General features: G+C 41.3%; 1 protein-coding gene across 1 annotated transcript; it reads left to right on the top strand.

The window, feature by feature from the left end:
- The first annotated feature begins 5,001 nt into the window (after positions 1-5,001).
- On the top strand, positions 5,002-12,131 carry RPS7 (ribosomal protein S7). Its single transcript, XM_042823322.1, has 7 exons — positions 5,002-5,030; positions 5,624-5,705; positions 6,127-6,198; positions 7,691-7,834; positions 9,484-9,548; positions 11,292-11,442; positions 12,016-12,131. Exons 2-7 carry the CDS (start codon positions 5,631-5,633, stop codon positions 12,091-12,093), a joined length of 585 nt encoding a protein of 194 aa, XP_042679256.1. The 5' UTR covers positions 5,002-5,030; positions 5,624-5,630; the 3' UTR covers positions 12,094-12,131.
- Positions 12,132-16,186: the final 4,055 nt, after the last annotated feature.

Here is a 16,186-nt window from a genome sequence, read left to right as displayed (position 1 = left end):
CAAAACCTGCATGCTACGCTTGTAAAAATCTGCGTGGCCAGAACGTGGCCTGTTTTTCAGATCACTATCATCATTGCTGAAATGCACCACCCTCTGCCTCACTGTGCTCATATGCAGCATTTGATTTCCATAAATGTTCAGCAAGCATCAGCAAGTGTCAGTGGTTACAACTTTTACTACGTGGAGGAATGGAGGAATTCCACCCTTTTGCTTCATACACACTTCCACATCAGGTACCATTTGGTCAGACTGCCCCTCTACTGCCATCTGTTGCACGGCAACAAAATGGGCAGAATGTTGTCAGGCAGGTTCAACCTTTATTATCATACCACCAACATCTGCTTCTGCCTCATAATAAAACACGAGGCATTACTTTCAGAGCAGCCCTGTTATTTGATACTTATAAGAGCTGAAGATCGTTAAACTGGTTCTCTCAGCACATCCTTCTATTAAATCAAGGGCCCACATTCCATCTGAACTGTATACAGAGATAGCCTCTGCAATAATGAGAACCGCCTTGTCCAATTAGAAAGCTAGCACACTGAGCATCAGTTGCATCCCTTGACGGCACAGTATATTGGACTCAACTGCTTTGACAAATCCCCTGTACGTCAGCAGGGAAGAGATGTCCCATCCTCTCTCCAGCTCCATGACCTTTTGTGCTGGCCAGCTTGACTTGAAATGTGACGGCTCACTGCACAGAGGGAATATGGTGTCAGAAAAGAACTTGCAGCTGTGCATGTCCCCCTCATTGAGGCTTCTAGAGAAGCAGAGCTGCCTGCAGCTGCCCAGAGCCATGTACCACACAGTGCTCAGCCACAACCTGCTGTCTCGTGTCTTCATATCAAGCAGCGTCATGTACTGTGAGAAGATCTGATGCATCATTTGACAGATGTTGTAGGAATACGAAAACAATTTAGTCAGAGTATCAAAATACACTTACAGCATTTTTCTTTCTTCTTCCAACAAAAATACAAAAATACACGAGACTATGAGACTTTATTTTATTCTTACTTACAGAATGCTTACTTGTGATTTTCTAAGATCAAGATTATTTCCATGAATTATCTCTGAAAGATTTCCACTGAGACTTCCAGGTTTTTTTTGCTACCTCTTGTTTGTGATATTTTTATTTTATTGCTCTTGGATAGCTTTTTTTTTTTTTTTTATTGCTCTTGGATAACTGATATATTTTTATACCAGATGTATTTCTTATTCCTTACAAGTTTACACGTTCATGTAACTTGCAGTCTTCTTTGGGCAGGACATAATGAAAGAGCAGCCAGCAGTAAATGACAGGGAAAGAAAAGACCTTCTATGACACTCATCTGTTTGGCTAAACAGATAGATTCATGCATCCAGTTTGCAGTCAAGGACTGAACAGTAGCTCTTCTGCTGTCACGGCTAACAACCGGAGTTGAGATTCAAACAAAAATAAATAACTCTGAAGTCCTCTTAGAACCATACAAATTACCTTCACTGCTTTTTCTCCCATTTGGTATAATCAGCTAGTTCTACCTTTAGCTCTGCTGCACTGTGGCAGTAGGACAGCTGGACCTCTTTCCTCATGTGGCAGCTGGCATTTTAACAGTGCTGCCTATTGCTAGATAAGTCAACCAAAATTTGTTTGATTAATTCATTTATTAGCATATTTTCTTGGCAGCCACTTCTGTATTTATAACAGAGTCTGTAGGAAAAAAAAAAGAACAAATACATGTATACAAAAATACACATACACCTAAGTAGGAGTGTGTCTGTATGACATTTTTACTGAAACTTACTGTAAATGACAGTTAGCTTGTCCCACCTTAATGAATAAATTGTATATATTAATTTAACATTTTAATGTTATTTGATAAATATGTTAGCTTGAAACATACTTACATACTTAAACTCAAAAAAATATTTCACTACAGAAGCTTGTAAAGCAAATTTGATGTGATCTGAATCAAGGAAGCATCTTCTATTTTAAACTAAGCTCTTAGGTAGGTAGGTGATTGAGTAATCAATTCATCTAGTACACTTTACAAGAGTAAGTTATATGCCATATCATTACCTTCATTAAAAAATAAAAAAGAAATTGAGGTATTGTTTTTATTACGTTTCTGAACTGAGAGCTTGCAGAAAAAGAACCTGCCCATGCTTTCATGTAAAACTACATCAATGCAGCTGAGAAGCAGTAATCTCCCAGCATCACAACTCCAGGGATCCCTACAGAAACAGGCTACCAATGAGCATTGAAAATTTGGCATGGTTACACAAGCCTCTTTCAGTAAAGTGAACTATATTCAGTTTTGTTTCTGATTTTAGAGTTTGCTATGACCTTGAGCAATCTTGCCTCCTATCTCTGCTTCTTGTTTAATATATTCAGTCATTTTTTGCATAGCATAGTAAAACCATGTCCTCTTGCTTTTTGAATCCTTTTGTAATACACCTAATTCATTCTTTCCACTTCTCCCTGCCCATTCTGAGTCTGCATGACATGGAAACCACATTAATTAGTGGGTGACAGAAAGGAAACAACTCTTTGCCTCTTGTTCTCTCATTTCTCATGTCTAGCATCCTGGTCTGTTTAGTAGCACTAACATGATGGAAACATGAAGATGTAGAAAGTCACACTGCTCCTTTATTTCTTCATTAGCACTTTGAATAGTCCAGTTTTGATCCACCTGCACACTATCTACTCTTGTAAAGGATTTCTCAGTATAATCTGAATGCAGAGACTATCACTTGCTATCTTTCTTTTTCTACTCTTCAGTCAGATCCTTGTCACTGCTGTTTAGAGAATTTCATATCTCTACAAATACTAATCCTGAACGTGAGTATGAGTTGGGCAGTTTTTCCCATTCTGTGAATTCACGCAAGGAATAAAGAGTGCAAGGAAAAATAGTAGCTGAGCAATCTGATTTTCTGACTATTGTAAGTTTAGTAAAAAAGCTTACTAATGTTAGAAAATATGATAGGCTGTCTTCTGCAGATGCTTTGGATGATCAGAGTGGGGGGATTCTTGGTAATGTTTTGTTTACAACAGGAGCTCATCACTCCACTACCAGAATTTACATAATAGATGATATAGTGATACTGAATGTGATATTACAAGTTAAAATTGTCTGTTGTTAGGATTACTCATGGAATCTGAGCATTGAACCAGTGCTCTGACCCACACTCCTGTGAGTCACACACCTACCTCAGTGTGGGACTTTTCCTTAGTAGTGAACCTGTCTAAATTTGCCAACAGGAACTGTTGTGAGTGGGATCATACCTGGGCTACTCAGGTCCCATAATGCAATCTCTCAACTTCATTTTAGGTGCACAGCAGGCACTTTCTCATGAATCAACATGCAAGTCAAGAGCGGACTGCAGTTTGTGTGAGACAGACCTTTCTCAAGCAGATGTTGCAGAACTGTGCTAAGAGATAACTCTAGATCAGATGTCCTGTCCTTTTAGGTGACTTGCCAGACATTAACTGGGAATATCACACAGCTCAGACAACCAGGTCCATGAGATTCCTAAAATTTCCTGATACAGGTAAAAAGGCAGCCAACTAGGAAAGGCGTACTCCTAGATTTGTTGCTTGTAAGCACAGAATGTCTTGTGGATGAAGTGGTGACCGATGGCTTTATTTCATGGCCATCTTGACCATGAAGTAGTCCAGCCTAAAATGTATGGTGATGAGTGGAAGACTGTCACCACAACTTCAACCCTGCTTTTGGGGAAAGACTTCAGGCTGCTCAGGGAACTGAAGGTCCCCAGGGAAACTGCTTTTAAAGGCATTGGGATTCAGGAGTGACGGTCATTTTTTAAGTAATACCTGTTAAAAGCATAATAGCAGGCAATTTCAAAAAATCAGAACTCGTGGAGGTGGTCCAAAAGGTTGGCTTGGCTGAGGAGGAATCTTGTTCTGGAGCTTAGGTAGGAAAAGAATGTGTATGCCCACAGGAAGCAAAGTCAGGTGACATGGGAAGACCACAGAGATGCTGTTTGCTGTTGTGGGGAGAAAAGCCAGCTGATACCATGGGAAGGTCAAGCTGGGTGTTAGGAAAGGGTTCATCACCAGAGAGGATGATGTACATGCAACAGGCTCCTGGGGGCAGTGGGCACAGCCCCGAGCCTGTTTAAAGAGCATTTAGGCACCGCTTTCAGACACAGGGTTAGAATTTTTGGTGGCCCTCTGTGGAGACAGGAGGTAGACTCAGTGATGCTTGTCTCAGGGTATTCTGCCATTCTGTTTTTAGCTACCTGCAACTGAAACGTAATAGTGCTGCTTTTGTGTTAATATGATATATAAAAGTGCTTTCAGAGATGAGAGAATATATAGCCCAGGACTCATATCCTGAGTTAGCACTTCAGAACACAGCAGACAACTCACACGTTATTCCTATTCTTGGGAGAGACCCTGCAAGGATATCCTCTCTCGGCTGATGGCTGAACATCACTTAGGTTGTGGATGCCCCATCCCTGGAGGTGTTCAAGGCCAGACTGGATGGGGTCCTGGGCCGCCTGGTCTAGTATTAAATGTGGAGGTTGGTGGCCCTGCATGTGGCGGAGGGGTTGGAGATTCATGATTCATGATCCTTCCAACCCGCGCCATTCTGTGATTCTGTTATCACGGGTCAAGGGGGAAAGACAGAGCGGAAGAGGCTTTCCTTCCTTTTCTTCCGAGCTTTCAACATGGAGAAACCCTATGAGACAAGCGGGAAAGACCTGCCTCGTATGCAGCTACCACAGGGCGCAGGTCCACCAGCCGCCTCCACCGCCGCGCACGCGCGGTACCAACGCTCCTTCACCTCCTCTCTGTCCAGCAGCTGGTGATGAGCACATCCGTGGGCGCCATGCCAGTACTTGGAGAGCCCTCTGCGGCGTCATGGTGCCGGAAACGACCCAGGCTCCGCAAAGAGCGAAACGATCCGCTCTGCCCTACTTCCTGCTTCGGCTTCAGCCTGCGGTGGGTGGGGCGAACGCTTTCCCGGGCCGCGATCTGAGGCGCTCTCGCGAGAGCTCTCCCTCTTCCTAGGCCGGCGCTGAGCGAGGTAGGTGCTCGGGCCTCTCTCGGGCCTGGGTGCCGGCGGTTCTTTTTACCCTTCTGCTGCGGCAATACGGCGCCGGCTGCCGAGTGGCGCGTCTAGGGGCTCCGTCGGAGGAGGATGTTTCCGATTACCGCCTGCTTGAGGCCCGATGATCGCGGGGCTCCCGGATCTGGGGGAAGGGAATTGGCGGGGTTCTCCGCCTCCCTTCCCCTGGTCGCGCCCTGAAGGAGGCCGCGGCGGTGGAGCGGCAGGCCGCAGGGCTGGAGCGGGGGGCTGGGCCGAGGTGCAGATTCTCGGTGCCGGGAAGGACGCCTTGCTCGGCGGCACGTGGACTCCGTAAGCGGCCGGCCCGCTGCTGGGACCTTGCTGGAGCGTAGAGCACGCGCGAGGTGCCGTGGTGGGCCGGTCCCTTCTTACCCGTCCGGTTTTGGCCTTGCGGCGGTCAGCTTACCCTGGAGTGTTGTGCGGGATTTGCGTGATCTCTGAGGTTGTCCTTGGTTTCATTTTAAAGCGTGTGACTGAAATCCAGTACGTTACTGTACTTGTAGCAGAGGATACATTCCCAGTGGCAATTGAGACGTTCTTTTGCATTGCAGAAAGGCCATGTTCAGCTCAAGTGCAAAGATTGTGAAGCCTAATGGTGAAAAGCCAGATGAGTTCGAGTCTGGTATATCCCAGGTATGTGCATTTTCCTTCTGTTGTTCAGTAACCCAGTGCAGATGGTTGAGTTGGTGCTTTGACAGCTTTCTAAAACTTCAGCTTGAATGCTGATGCTGTCTAAATGCATTTCTTCTCTTACTACCGACTGGTAGTCTGCCTTGTGTTCCTGAAACCATGGGATACTGTAGAATGGCTTAGGTTGAAGGGGACTTTAAAGCCCACCCAGTTCCACCCCCCTGCCATTGGCAGGGTTGCCATCACTAGATAATGTTTCCCACCAGTTGAGTTTTTTTGCATCTGTCAGCATGGCCTGTAGTGAAAGAATGTTTGATTTAGAAAATATATACAGTTCCTCTATGTCACTGTGGACACACTTTATTCTCAAGGATTATTTATGAACTGAAGTGATTGGATTTTTCTGCAACTTTGTTTTTTCTAGGCTCTCCTGGAGTTGGAGATGAACTCTGACTTAAAGGCTCAGCTGCGAGAGTTGAACATCACAGCAGCTAAGGTAGGCCAGATGTTCTTGGCAAAGAATCTTGGCTTGCTGTCTGTGTTAATTTTTACTGATGTTATCGTGTTTGTTGAATGGTGCTTTTTGTTGTATGTGGCCTATGGTGGTTGTACTGTGTGCTGTTGTAGTGTATTTCACATATTTGCTATTTACACAGAGGATCTATTATAAATAGCTTCTCGTTTAGGAGTTTGTTTGAGAAGTCACTAGAACATGAATGACAGTTTGATGTTTTAAGTAAGCGTGTTTAGACTAAGTAATTTTATGTTGTATCTCTTCAACCTGGACTTGAGATCTAAACTGGCTTTTTTGTGTGGATATCTGCTTAGTAGGTATGTTTGACATATCTCATGTTGGTCGGGAGCATAAACAGTAACAGTTCTGGTAAATGCTTCTTTAGACAACAAACAGTAAATCAGAGGTGGATCAGCGTAGTAGACTGACTTGATGATGTGGGTTGGTTTTAAGGTTTAGTTTGTAGAGCCAACTGAATCCTGAGAGTAGGAAGAAAATCTATAGAATTTGTCAGTCAAGGAGACTGGATGGGACTTCTGAAGCTGATTGCTATATTGCTGTAGTTAGGCAGGCTGCTTTTTTGTTCTTGCCCAAGCCCACTGACATATGTAGGTACAAAGGCAGAAAGATCATAGTTGAGAGGGTGAGAATGCAGGGGTCAGCTTGGTATATGAGTTCACTTCCTTGAAGGGGCCATCAGAAGAGCTGTTCTGCTGCTGAAGTACAGTAGTTTGTACTGTCTGTAGTGAGTTTTTGAACAATGTTTTAATTTACCGAGCTTATTCTAGCTACATGGTCTTACTTATGGAGACAATTTGTGGGATCTGAATTAGCTTATGTGGGAGCATAGCTGGTGAAACACAACTCAGCTTTCTACTCTGTTGGAGAATGAGCATGTGTGTGTCCCTGTGGTTAGGCTCATGCCTTGTAAACTTCTACAATTTCCTTACCTTTTGGACAACTGCTGAAGAAAATAACAAGAATAATAATCTGTGTAGATATGATGCAAGCCTGTTTATTGGAGGTGAAGAGGAAGTGTTTTGAGTAGTGAGTTGAATAGTGCCAAGTGCAAGCCTTGGCAAATAGCGGATAGAAGGTGACTGCCATGAAGTAGTTACTCAAAAGCCAACAGTTATTGCTGTAATCTTTGCCTGCTTTAGAAGCAAATCTTGAAACTTGGTATCAGCATGTGAGTAACATTTCAGATGTGATGGTAAGCATTCAGTATGGTTAAGATTCTCGCTTATGAGTCTCATCTTGTTTTGCTGTAATGCGTATTCTTTCAAGTGTTCTGACAGAGGTTTTCTCTGTTTAATTCTTGCTCTTTAATGTATTAAAATAGGTACCTCCTGGTGCTCTTTTCTTAGAAAATTATAAGCAAGATTATCAAATGTCTGCATTCAGGGTATTCATGATCAAAGTGAATGTTTCTTCTCAATCCCTAGATGATGTTTAGTTTCTGCTTCTGTTTCAGGAAATTGAAGTAGGTGGTGGCAGGAAAGCCATCATTATCTTCGTACCAGTTCCTCAGCTGAAATCTTTCCAGAAGATTCAAGTGCGGCTAGTTCGAGAGCTGGAGAAGAAATTCAGTGGAAAGCATGTGGTGTTCATTGCTCAGGTAAAAACACTTGGAAGACACGGGAGTGTTAATTTGGAGGGGTCCCTAGAGGTGATGTAGTTCAGTCTCCTGCACGAAGCAGGACTGTTACCAGTGTTAGGTCAGGTCAGCCCTGGTTTTGTCTAGTGGAGTCTTGAAAACATCCAGAAACTGAGATTCCAGAGTGTCTCTGTATAATCTCTTGTAATGTTCCACTACCCTGCTTGTTTTGTCCATTCAAGATAACAGCAATACAGTGTGTATTTTTTTGTACCAGCAGGAAATGTAGTGTAGTTCCTCTGTGAATGTAAACTGAAATGATTACTGCTAACAGCCGGGCCATGTAAACTTTTTTTGTGAAATGCAAAGTTTTCTTTGAGGAAGATGACCTAACTTCCTTGTTCTGGCCCCTTCTACTCCTTTAGAAGTTTGAGAAGCAAAGCATGAAAATATTGCTAATACTAAGAATAACCTTACTACGTTTACATAATCTAAGCACTTCACGTTCAGGTTGATGAGAGGGAAAGAAGACATGAATCAAGTGACTTAAACAGTTCTGAATTTATGGAAGGAGCTATGCCACAAAACGTTATGGATGGATCTGTGGGAAGTACTGAGGGGAAAACAGACTTAGAAACCTGTCTGCAGGGTGGGCAATTAACTACTTTTTAGGCTTCACTTCTTTGGCAAAAATTCTTTGTAATGTAACTTTAAGACAGCCAGATTACCTTGTCCAGAATCTTTGTTTGCAAGATGACTTTTTCTGTTAAGAGTGCTTCTGGTTTGCTGTCATCATAGCAATCCATATTTTAAAAGGCAGCGTGCAATTCTGCTGAAAGGGAAATGGTTTTGAACATGACACAACAGTATGGATGATAGTACCACCCCATAAATACAGTCATGAAGAAGCTGTACTGTGTTGGTGGAAAATACTGCAAGTGTCTTCAAGTGCATCTGAAACCTCAGGGTTTAAAATATCTACTCTTGATATTTTGAAGATAGTAAAAGTTATTTTCTACTTCCCTAACCTAAGCTGTTATAAATATCTGTAGGTTCTGCTCTTAGATCAGAATACTTTTAAATCAGGGGACTATATAATATATCTCATAATTCATACTGGTGCTTCTGTCTAAGGTGTCTTCTATGTTTATGTGGGATTTAGGTAGCATTTAGTTGGAAGCAGGAGGAGTAACCTCAATCCAGGAGAAACCTTGGTTTCTATTCCCTGAGTAAGAAATAGAATCACAGAATCATAGGCGTTGGAAGGAATTTCTAGAAATCATCTAGTCCAATCCCCCAGCTGAGGCAGGTGCCTTAGTGTAGGGTGCAGCATGTTTAGATTACTAGTGTTTTGTAGTAAGCTACCCTTGCTGTATTCGTGGAAGGTGGGGATAATGAAATATGAATCTTTTATTTCAGAGCACTAAAATAATTTCTCACTTATTGATGAGAAATAAAGTAATACCAGTATTTCAGCAAGCAGTTTCTAAGTGTAGCCTTGGGCATACCTAAGTGTCCTTTTTTTTTGGTGATTTGTGCATCTGTTTCTTGTATTAAAAAAACAAACAAACAAAATACAGCATGGTACATACTGTGTGAATGCTACATACTATGAAGTTGCATCCTTTTTTATTATTATTATTTTTTTATGTATTTTTTTTTTTAAACAGAGAAGGATTCTGCCCAAGCCAACGAGAAAAAGCCGCACAAAAAACAAGCAAAAACGTCCCAGGAGGTAAGTAAACTAGATGAATGCAGAATGTCAGCCTTTAATCAGAGCTTGGTAGCTCATTCAAGTAACGTCCAATTGAATTTATTCTTTTTTTTTTTTTTTGAGAAATGCCTTCCATGATTGGGTGGTCTCATCCTTTTTCTTACTACTTAATAGTGCTGAAGTAGTATTTGCCACTTCACTACTAAAGGGTACAGTGAATAGGCAGTCTTTGGGAAGTGTATTGAAGTTTTTTTCTAAGAAATGCATGTGTATTTCTCAATAAAACTCTAGCCAGTTTGTAGCTAGCAGAAGTGGCTTCAGAAAGTGACTTAAGTGACCTGTCCAGCTGCTTCTGTTAGCACAGCACGCTGACAAGAATTTTTTTGATTTTTTTAAAATTGTATGAAGAGTTGCATTGCATGGTAGACTGTAAAAAAGGCAGGGCTGTCATGCTGAAGAGATGCAGTGAGTGGCGGAGTGGCTGGAGCGGGGTGCAAGTAATTCTCCCTGGATGTGAGTTCAACAGCAGTAGTATAGTGACGTGTTAAAGGGTGTCTTTGCTTGTTTGGTCTCCCTGAGGTACTGCTAGATACACAATGCTAGTGTGTCAGTGTCTTGTCTGTGCTGTTTTGAATCTGACTTTGCCAGCATGTAGCCCGGGTAGCATAATCCTGTAACTTCTTTCAGTCTTCTTTCATTTTCAGGTGTTAGGCTTGTGTCCTGCCTAAATTGTGTTTTGAGATTTTCAGGCAAAGATTTTAAAGTTGCCATTTCATATTAACTTACCTACCTGCAGTCCCATCCTTGCAAGACTTTGCCTCTGTTACAACTTGTGTTGCACCACTGCTAGAGAAGTTCTGTCTGTGTACCCAGTCAGCATACTGCTGTACTTAGCAAGAGGGAAAGAGAGTGTGCAGAGGCTGTCCTTTTGTAGCCTGATGCTAGGTCAGACTAATAGGGTAGTAAAACTACATGATATTAGTATTACAAATTACAGAAACTTGATGGATGTATGTCTTCTCATATCTATGCTAATTTTTGGAAGCTTGAAATGCAGTTGCAGATATAGTCTTTGCTGTTAGCGATATTGCCTTGAAACCACAGATAGGAAAGCTTGTAATTTTATTAGTTGTCTACTCATAACCAAAATGACCTGGATTTATTTTTCTAGTTTTGCCTTACTTTCAGACAGGCAAGAACGCAAGTGTAGTCCATATTTTGTGAGCAAGGGCTAAGCTTGCCAGCTAGACTTTTCCCGTAATATGCTGTAGACCATTTGGCTTTAGGAAGATGGAGAAAGCAGTGCTTTCAAAACTGTCTCTCTCATGAATGTATTCTGTGTAGTTTATAAACTTGCACACTTAAACTTTTCTGGTGATTGTCTGGCAAAATTGCAGATGGGACAACTTAGTTCCGAAGTACAGAAAATATTCCTTAAATGTGTAGAGTTAGATTGCTTCAGTGTTGTTTGACAGAGCAATATATGATCTCATAGGTCAAAAACCTGTCTACTTACTTTTTTCCTCATGCTCTTGTTAAGATCTACACAGCCTGCAGAAGTTTAGCTTTTATTTTTTCCTATGACCTGTGAAGAGGTGGAATTGTCGCCATTGCAGTATTTACCAAACAAACAAAAAAGCACTTCACTGAATTTTCAGGGGAGGCATAGTAGGGGAGGTTGAAGCCTTGTCTGACTAGAAAATGTAGCAGACAAGGTAATTTGGCCAGAGGACATATTTTAATGATACAAATGTGGCATTTCAGCCGTACGCTTACTGCAGTGCACGACGCCATTCTTGAAGATCTGGTCTTCCCAAGTGAAATTGTGGGCAAGAGAATCCGTGTAAAACTGGATGGCAGCAGACTCATAAAAGTCCATTTGGACAAAGCACAACAGAATAATGTTGAACACAAGGTAAACAAATTTACATTGCTGTGCAGATGGGGTGGCATTCTGATTTGGCTAACTTAAAGCAAAAGGCTGCTATAGGGATAGTGGCAATGGAGAGTTTGTGTTTGGCACTGGAATAAGATGCTACAGATTTGGCAAGATGGTTTTCAACTGAAGGTCTAGCTCAGCTTGCCAAAACCTGATTGCAAAGTAGCTGTATTGGTTTCCTCATGAGGGGATTTGTTTCAGTGGAGAATCCAGTTTTGATGTTAGATTTGTTTTGTACAACCTGAAGCTCCCAGTCACTTTGCTTTTTTATTTTTATTTTTTTGTTTTTCTGTGGGAACACATTTAGGGTAACTTAACTGTATGGATCTCCATTGCTTCCAAATCAAAGAGATTATAAATATTTATAGAGAATTTTGTCTTCTGTGCAAATGCTCAATAACCTTCATCTGAAAATAGAAATAGAAAATAATCAGCCTGTGAATTCACTTCACTGTGATGGTACAGTGGGGAAAAAATGTATCTAAACTGTTAACATTGATTTTTATCTTTCTATACAGTGTATATAAACAAGATTGTCTGTCTTCACAGGTGGAAACATTTTCTGGTGTCTACAAGAAGCTCACAGGCAAAGATGTGGTGTTTGAGTTTCCAGAATTCCAGCTGTAAAGTACAAAAGATGGCTGAATAAACAACTATTCATATAACGGAGTAATCTCATTTGAAGTTCCAGTTCCATGAACCTAGGTGGGAATTAACTGGTTCATGGGACTTCTCTACTTTCTGCATGAGTGGAATTGTGTACCAAAGTACTAAGTTGCCAGTGTTTTCCCATGGCCTTCTTAGGTTATTGACACTGTCAAAGCACTGCTGTGGAGGAGAGAGTCTAGTCTGCACAGAGAATCAGTTTAGAAGAACATAATGAAAAATGTTAATTATTGCTTTTTTGGAGAGAATGTGAAGACTTACCTTAGAGTAGTTGTACTCCTGAATTGTCCACATAAGACTGTCAGTTGGAGACTCATGTTCCTGATGTTAGTAGTGTTCTACAAAGCAGGTGTTGACCTTTGAAACATGAAGCAATTATATACCTGAAAAATGGGTCTGATATTTTGGGAAATGCTTGGGAAGGCAGGGATTGAATTCAAAGTAACCTCCATGCTTATTAAGTGACAGAACTATGATACTGGCTCTTATCTAAAAACAATTCTTGAGGCTTCCTGTTCCCAAAAGAATAAAATGGGAAGACATTTTCATTACTGAGGGATTAACCATCTTTCTGGATGCACATTACAGTTGTATAGTAGTTGATCTTGCTCTCAGAAGTCATGAATTTTTGTTTCCATGTATTAGAAAGTATGTGTATTAGTACTGGAGTAACTTAGGTAGCCAGGCCATCTCTAATAACTTAAAGCAGGGATAGATGGGCCATGGTGAAGAAATGACTTCTGGAATGGTATCTCTTCATGGCATTCTACCATAATTCCAGATATCCTTGGCCATATGGGGAGGAGAAGTGGGGGAGGACTAGCTGTATGATAGCAGCTGTGACATGCTCCAAAAGCCATGCATAGTTGACATCTGTACCTGTGTCTGGAAACACCTGCAGCACCATTATTTCCAGCTCATGGCAGAACAGCTCTTTGGACTTGTGTGTAAATGTTCTAAGCAATTTATATTAATTTAGTGCTTAACCCTGCTGAACTGACTATTCTGCTACTTAGGAGGAAGTGGATAATATAATAAAAGGCACCTCATTACAGAGATGGCCTAATAGATGGAGAGGTAAATAGGTAACGGGCCATATACCAGAAGCTCGTAATAGCTTGCATCTATCCCTAGAGAGTAAATTGAAGCAAGTGCCACTTACTGAGAGTATTTGTACCTTTACATCCTTTTCTCGTTTACTGTAGTTTTGTTGGCTTCCTACCTTACAGCTCTTTTCAAGAATGAAGCTATTTGAGTTGTGCTGTAGTTTCTGTTTAGTAGCGTAGGACAGATAGTAGTAGGTGACTATTTTTGATGCAGACAATACAAAGAGGATGAAGCACATATGTATTCCCTGTTGTAATTAGTAGCTAGTTTAGAGCTACTTACTGAGAAGGCTTGATTTTGCACAAGAACAGGCTGTAATTTTAAGAAATTTACTTATTTTAAGGCCTTTTTCTCTCTCCTTCTGTCTCTGGAGTATATTCTTGAATTCTGTCTGTTTGGGTGGAGTAATTCCAGAAGATTGTATGGCAAAAGGTATGATAGATTTCAGATTTTCATCAGTAAAATGGGCATTAGTTGGGTTGATGACATGGGGTTTGGGGAGGAAATCTATCCTCAAGTCAGACGTGTTACTAAACTTTCTTCTGCAGCAGTCAGAGGTGATATCCTGTGCAAATAGTTACTTGCTAGCATGGGTTGGAAGAAGCAGTTAAGGGACTATGGAGACTTAGAAGATGTTAGCTGCGTTTAGGTAGACATTGCTGAGCCTACTGAGGCTGTGTAACATCTGCAAGTAGAGGTAGTTCTCAGACTGCAATCTTCAGTAGGCAGTATTTCTTTTTTCCATGGTGAAATGGGTTTGCTCTCTTAGTAATGAAAATGTCAGTAGCAGTTCTAGTTTTGACGCTCTGGGGGGCTTGGTGTGGAAATCAAGTAAACTGAACACAAAGATTGCAAATGTTTGCAGGCATTGCCAGCAGGCTGTGGAATTTTTTTCTTGGCTGTCATAGTAAGCCCTTTGAACTACATGAAATGCAGAGGCCCATGATGGTCCTATAAGCAAATTGTTTGAAATGGTAACACATAAAATGATGTTTTTTATATAAACTAAGCTACAAGTAAAGATGAGTGTTTGTAGCATAAAAATACCAGGCTGCATGCTCAGCAAAAGACTTTTGTCCTAGTTTACCTTCATTCATGGACTCCCTTGTGTCTTAGTGTCAGTGATACAGTCAGACAACTCCCTTTCTCCCTTGACAAGTGCATCAAATGAATGCCTGCAATCTGGAAAGTCAGTAGATGCCATCTGGTCAAGTGCTAATGAGGCTGATGGAATACTGATGTCAAATGTTACCTTAACCTAAAGGAGCCTCCAAATGAGATGATGCTAGACTTTCCCTGTACCTTTCATGTGCTGTCACATTTGAACTCTGAAAGCATGATTCCTCAGGAGTTAATTATTGGTCCTTGTGAAAAAGTGATGAGTCATTCTGTATGAAGGCCTGTGCAGCAATTGTATGTAGACAGTGTCAATGTGGAGAGACAGATTGCATACTAATAAGTATAGAAAAACAGATTCTTGCCTAGAGTAGCCCAATCAAGCAAAATGAGAAACAAAGACGTTGTGCTGTTAGGTGTTCTTAACTCTTGAACCTGATAAGACTTTCCATTTGAATTTTGCTGATGTCCTCAAATATTTTTGTCTGTAAGGAAAGTTTCTCCTGGTTGATATCCATTGGAATAAGTGTATAGATGTATTACTGGTCTCGTGTGGACTGTGCTTGAAGTGCTTGACTTGTCTTATTGATGTGTTACTTTAATGCATGATAGCACATCTTATAAGCCCCTCTTGAATGTAAGTAGGGGTATCTGGCAAGTGGGACACCTACAGCTCAGTCAGGTGCTCAGATCCCCATTCAGCCTGACCTTAGGTGTCTCCAGTTGTGGGGCATCCACCATTGCTCTGGGCAACCTGTGCCAGTGTATTGCAAACAGTACCGCCCACACAGTGCCTCACTGCCCTTGTAAAACAAACAAACAAACAAAACCTTTCTTCCTTATATCCAATCTAAATCTCCCTCCTTCAGTTTGAAAGCATTTCCCCTTGTCCTGCCTCAGCAGACCCTGATAAAGAGTCCATCCCCTTCTTTCTTACAGTCCTCCTTTAGGTACTGAAAGGCCACTCTCAGATCACCTCAAAGCCTTCTCTTCTCCAGGTTGAACAACCCCAGCTCTCTCAGCCTTCAAACACTGTTAAAAGAAATATGAAAATGTTGCTTTTGTGTTATGAACTTCAAGAATCTTTTTCCTGTGCTTGCACATTTCCTAAAACTTCTAAGCAAGAAGCTTTAGTCTAATTTTGAGTTGCATCTAAAAGCCAGAGCAATACCAAAAAAAACCTCCCCTAGACTGTCTTTGATCTTCTGTGGTATGGGCTTTCTAGTTTCTATAGCTGTATCAAATGATAGGAAAAAAAACTTTTGATAATGGAAAGTCATACAGTCACAGAAAAGGAAGCATTATGGCTAGACTAGGGGAGTGTGAGTCTCTTTCCACTATACAAGCTTGACTGCAGCATCGATCAGTGCAAATCATTGATCTTTTTGTAAGTGGTTTTGCTATGCTTCTTATTGCTGGCCTTGAGTGTGTGTGCAAAAAGTTATTCCCTACAGAAAATTGCATGTACTTGATCTTATTTGTTGTGATCAAGAGGAGAAAGTCTTTGGCTTTGTTTCCGAATGCAGGTGCAGATACTGCATCTTCCAGCCATCAATTTCTTCTGTTCCTTCTTTCTGTTTTTCAGGAAAATCATTCTTAAGCTTACCACAGTGTTGCTGCTATGAGGTGTTGTTAAATAGTTAATAGCTAATGGGCCACGTAATGTTACCAGCTTGGATTTCTGTGTTCACGTAGAATCATAGAATTGTTCGAGTTGAAAGTGAATGTCTCTGGGAATGGGACATCCACCACCTCTCAGAGAACCTGTTCCAGTGCTTCACTACTTAATGTAAAAAAAAAAAAAAAAAAAAAAAAAAAAAAAAAAAAAAAA

The sequence above is a fragment of the Centrocercus urophasianus genome, unplaced genomic scaffold (genome assembly GCF_019232065.1).
Source record: "Centrocercus urophasianus isolate 14NV4802_14NV808 unplaced genomic scaffold, USGS_Curo_1.0 seq_10, whole genome shotgun sequence".
NCBI lineage: Eukaryota > Metazoa > Chordata > Aves > Galliformes > Phasianidae > Centrocercus > Centrocercus urophasianus.
Note: the sequence above shows the minus strand (reverse complement) of the source record. Positions and strands in the feature narration are given on the sequence as shown.

Excerpts from the sequence above, each read along its gene's own strand:
- RPS7 (XM_042823322.1), top strand. The coding sequence starts at position 5,631 with ATGTTCAGCTCAAGTGCAAAGATTGTGAAGCCTAATGGTGAAAAGCCA. Across the intron at positions 6,199-7,690 it reads TGAACATCACAGCAGCTAAG|GAAATTGAAGTAGGTGGTGG; the intron begins GTAGGCCAGATG and ends CTTCTGTTTCAG. Across the intron at positions 9,549-11,291 it reads AAGCAAAAACGTCCCAGGAG|CCGTACGCTTACTGCAGTGC; the intron begins GTAAGTAAACTA and ends GTGGCATTTCAG.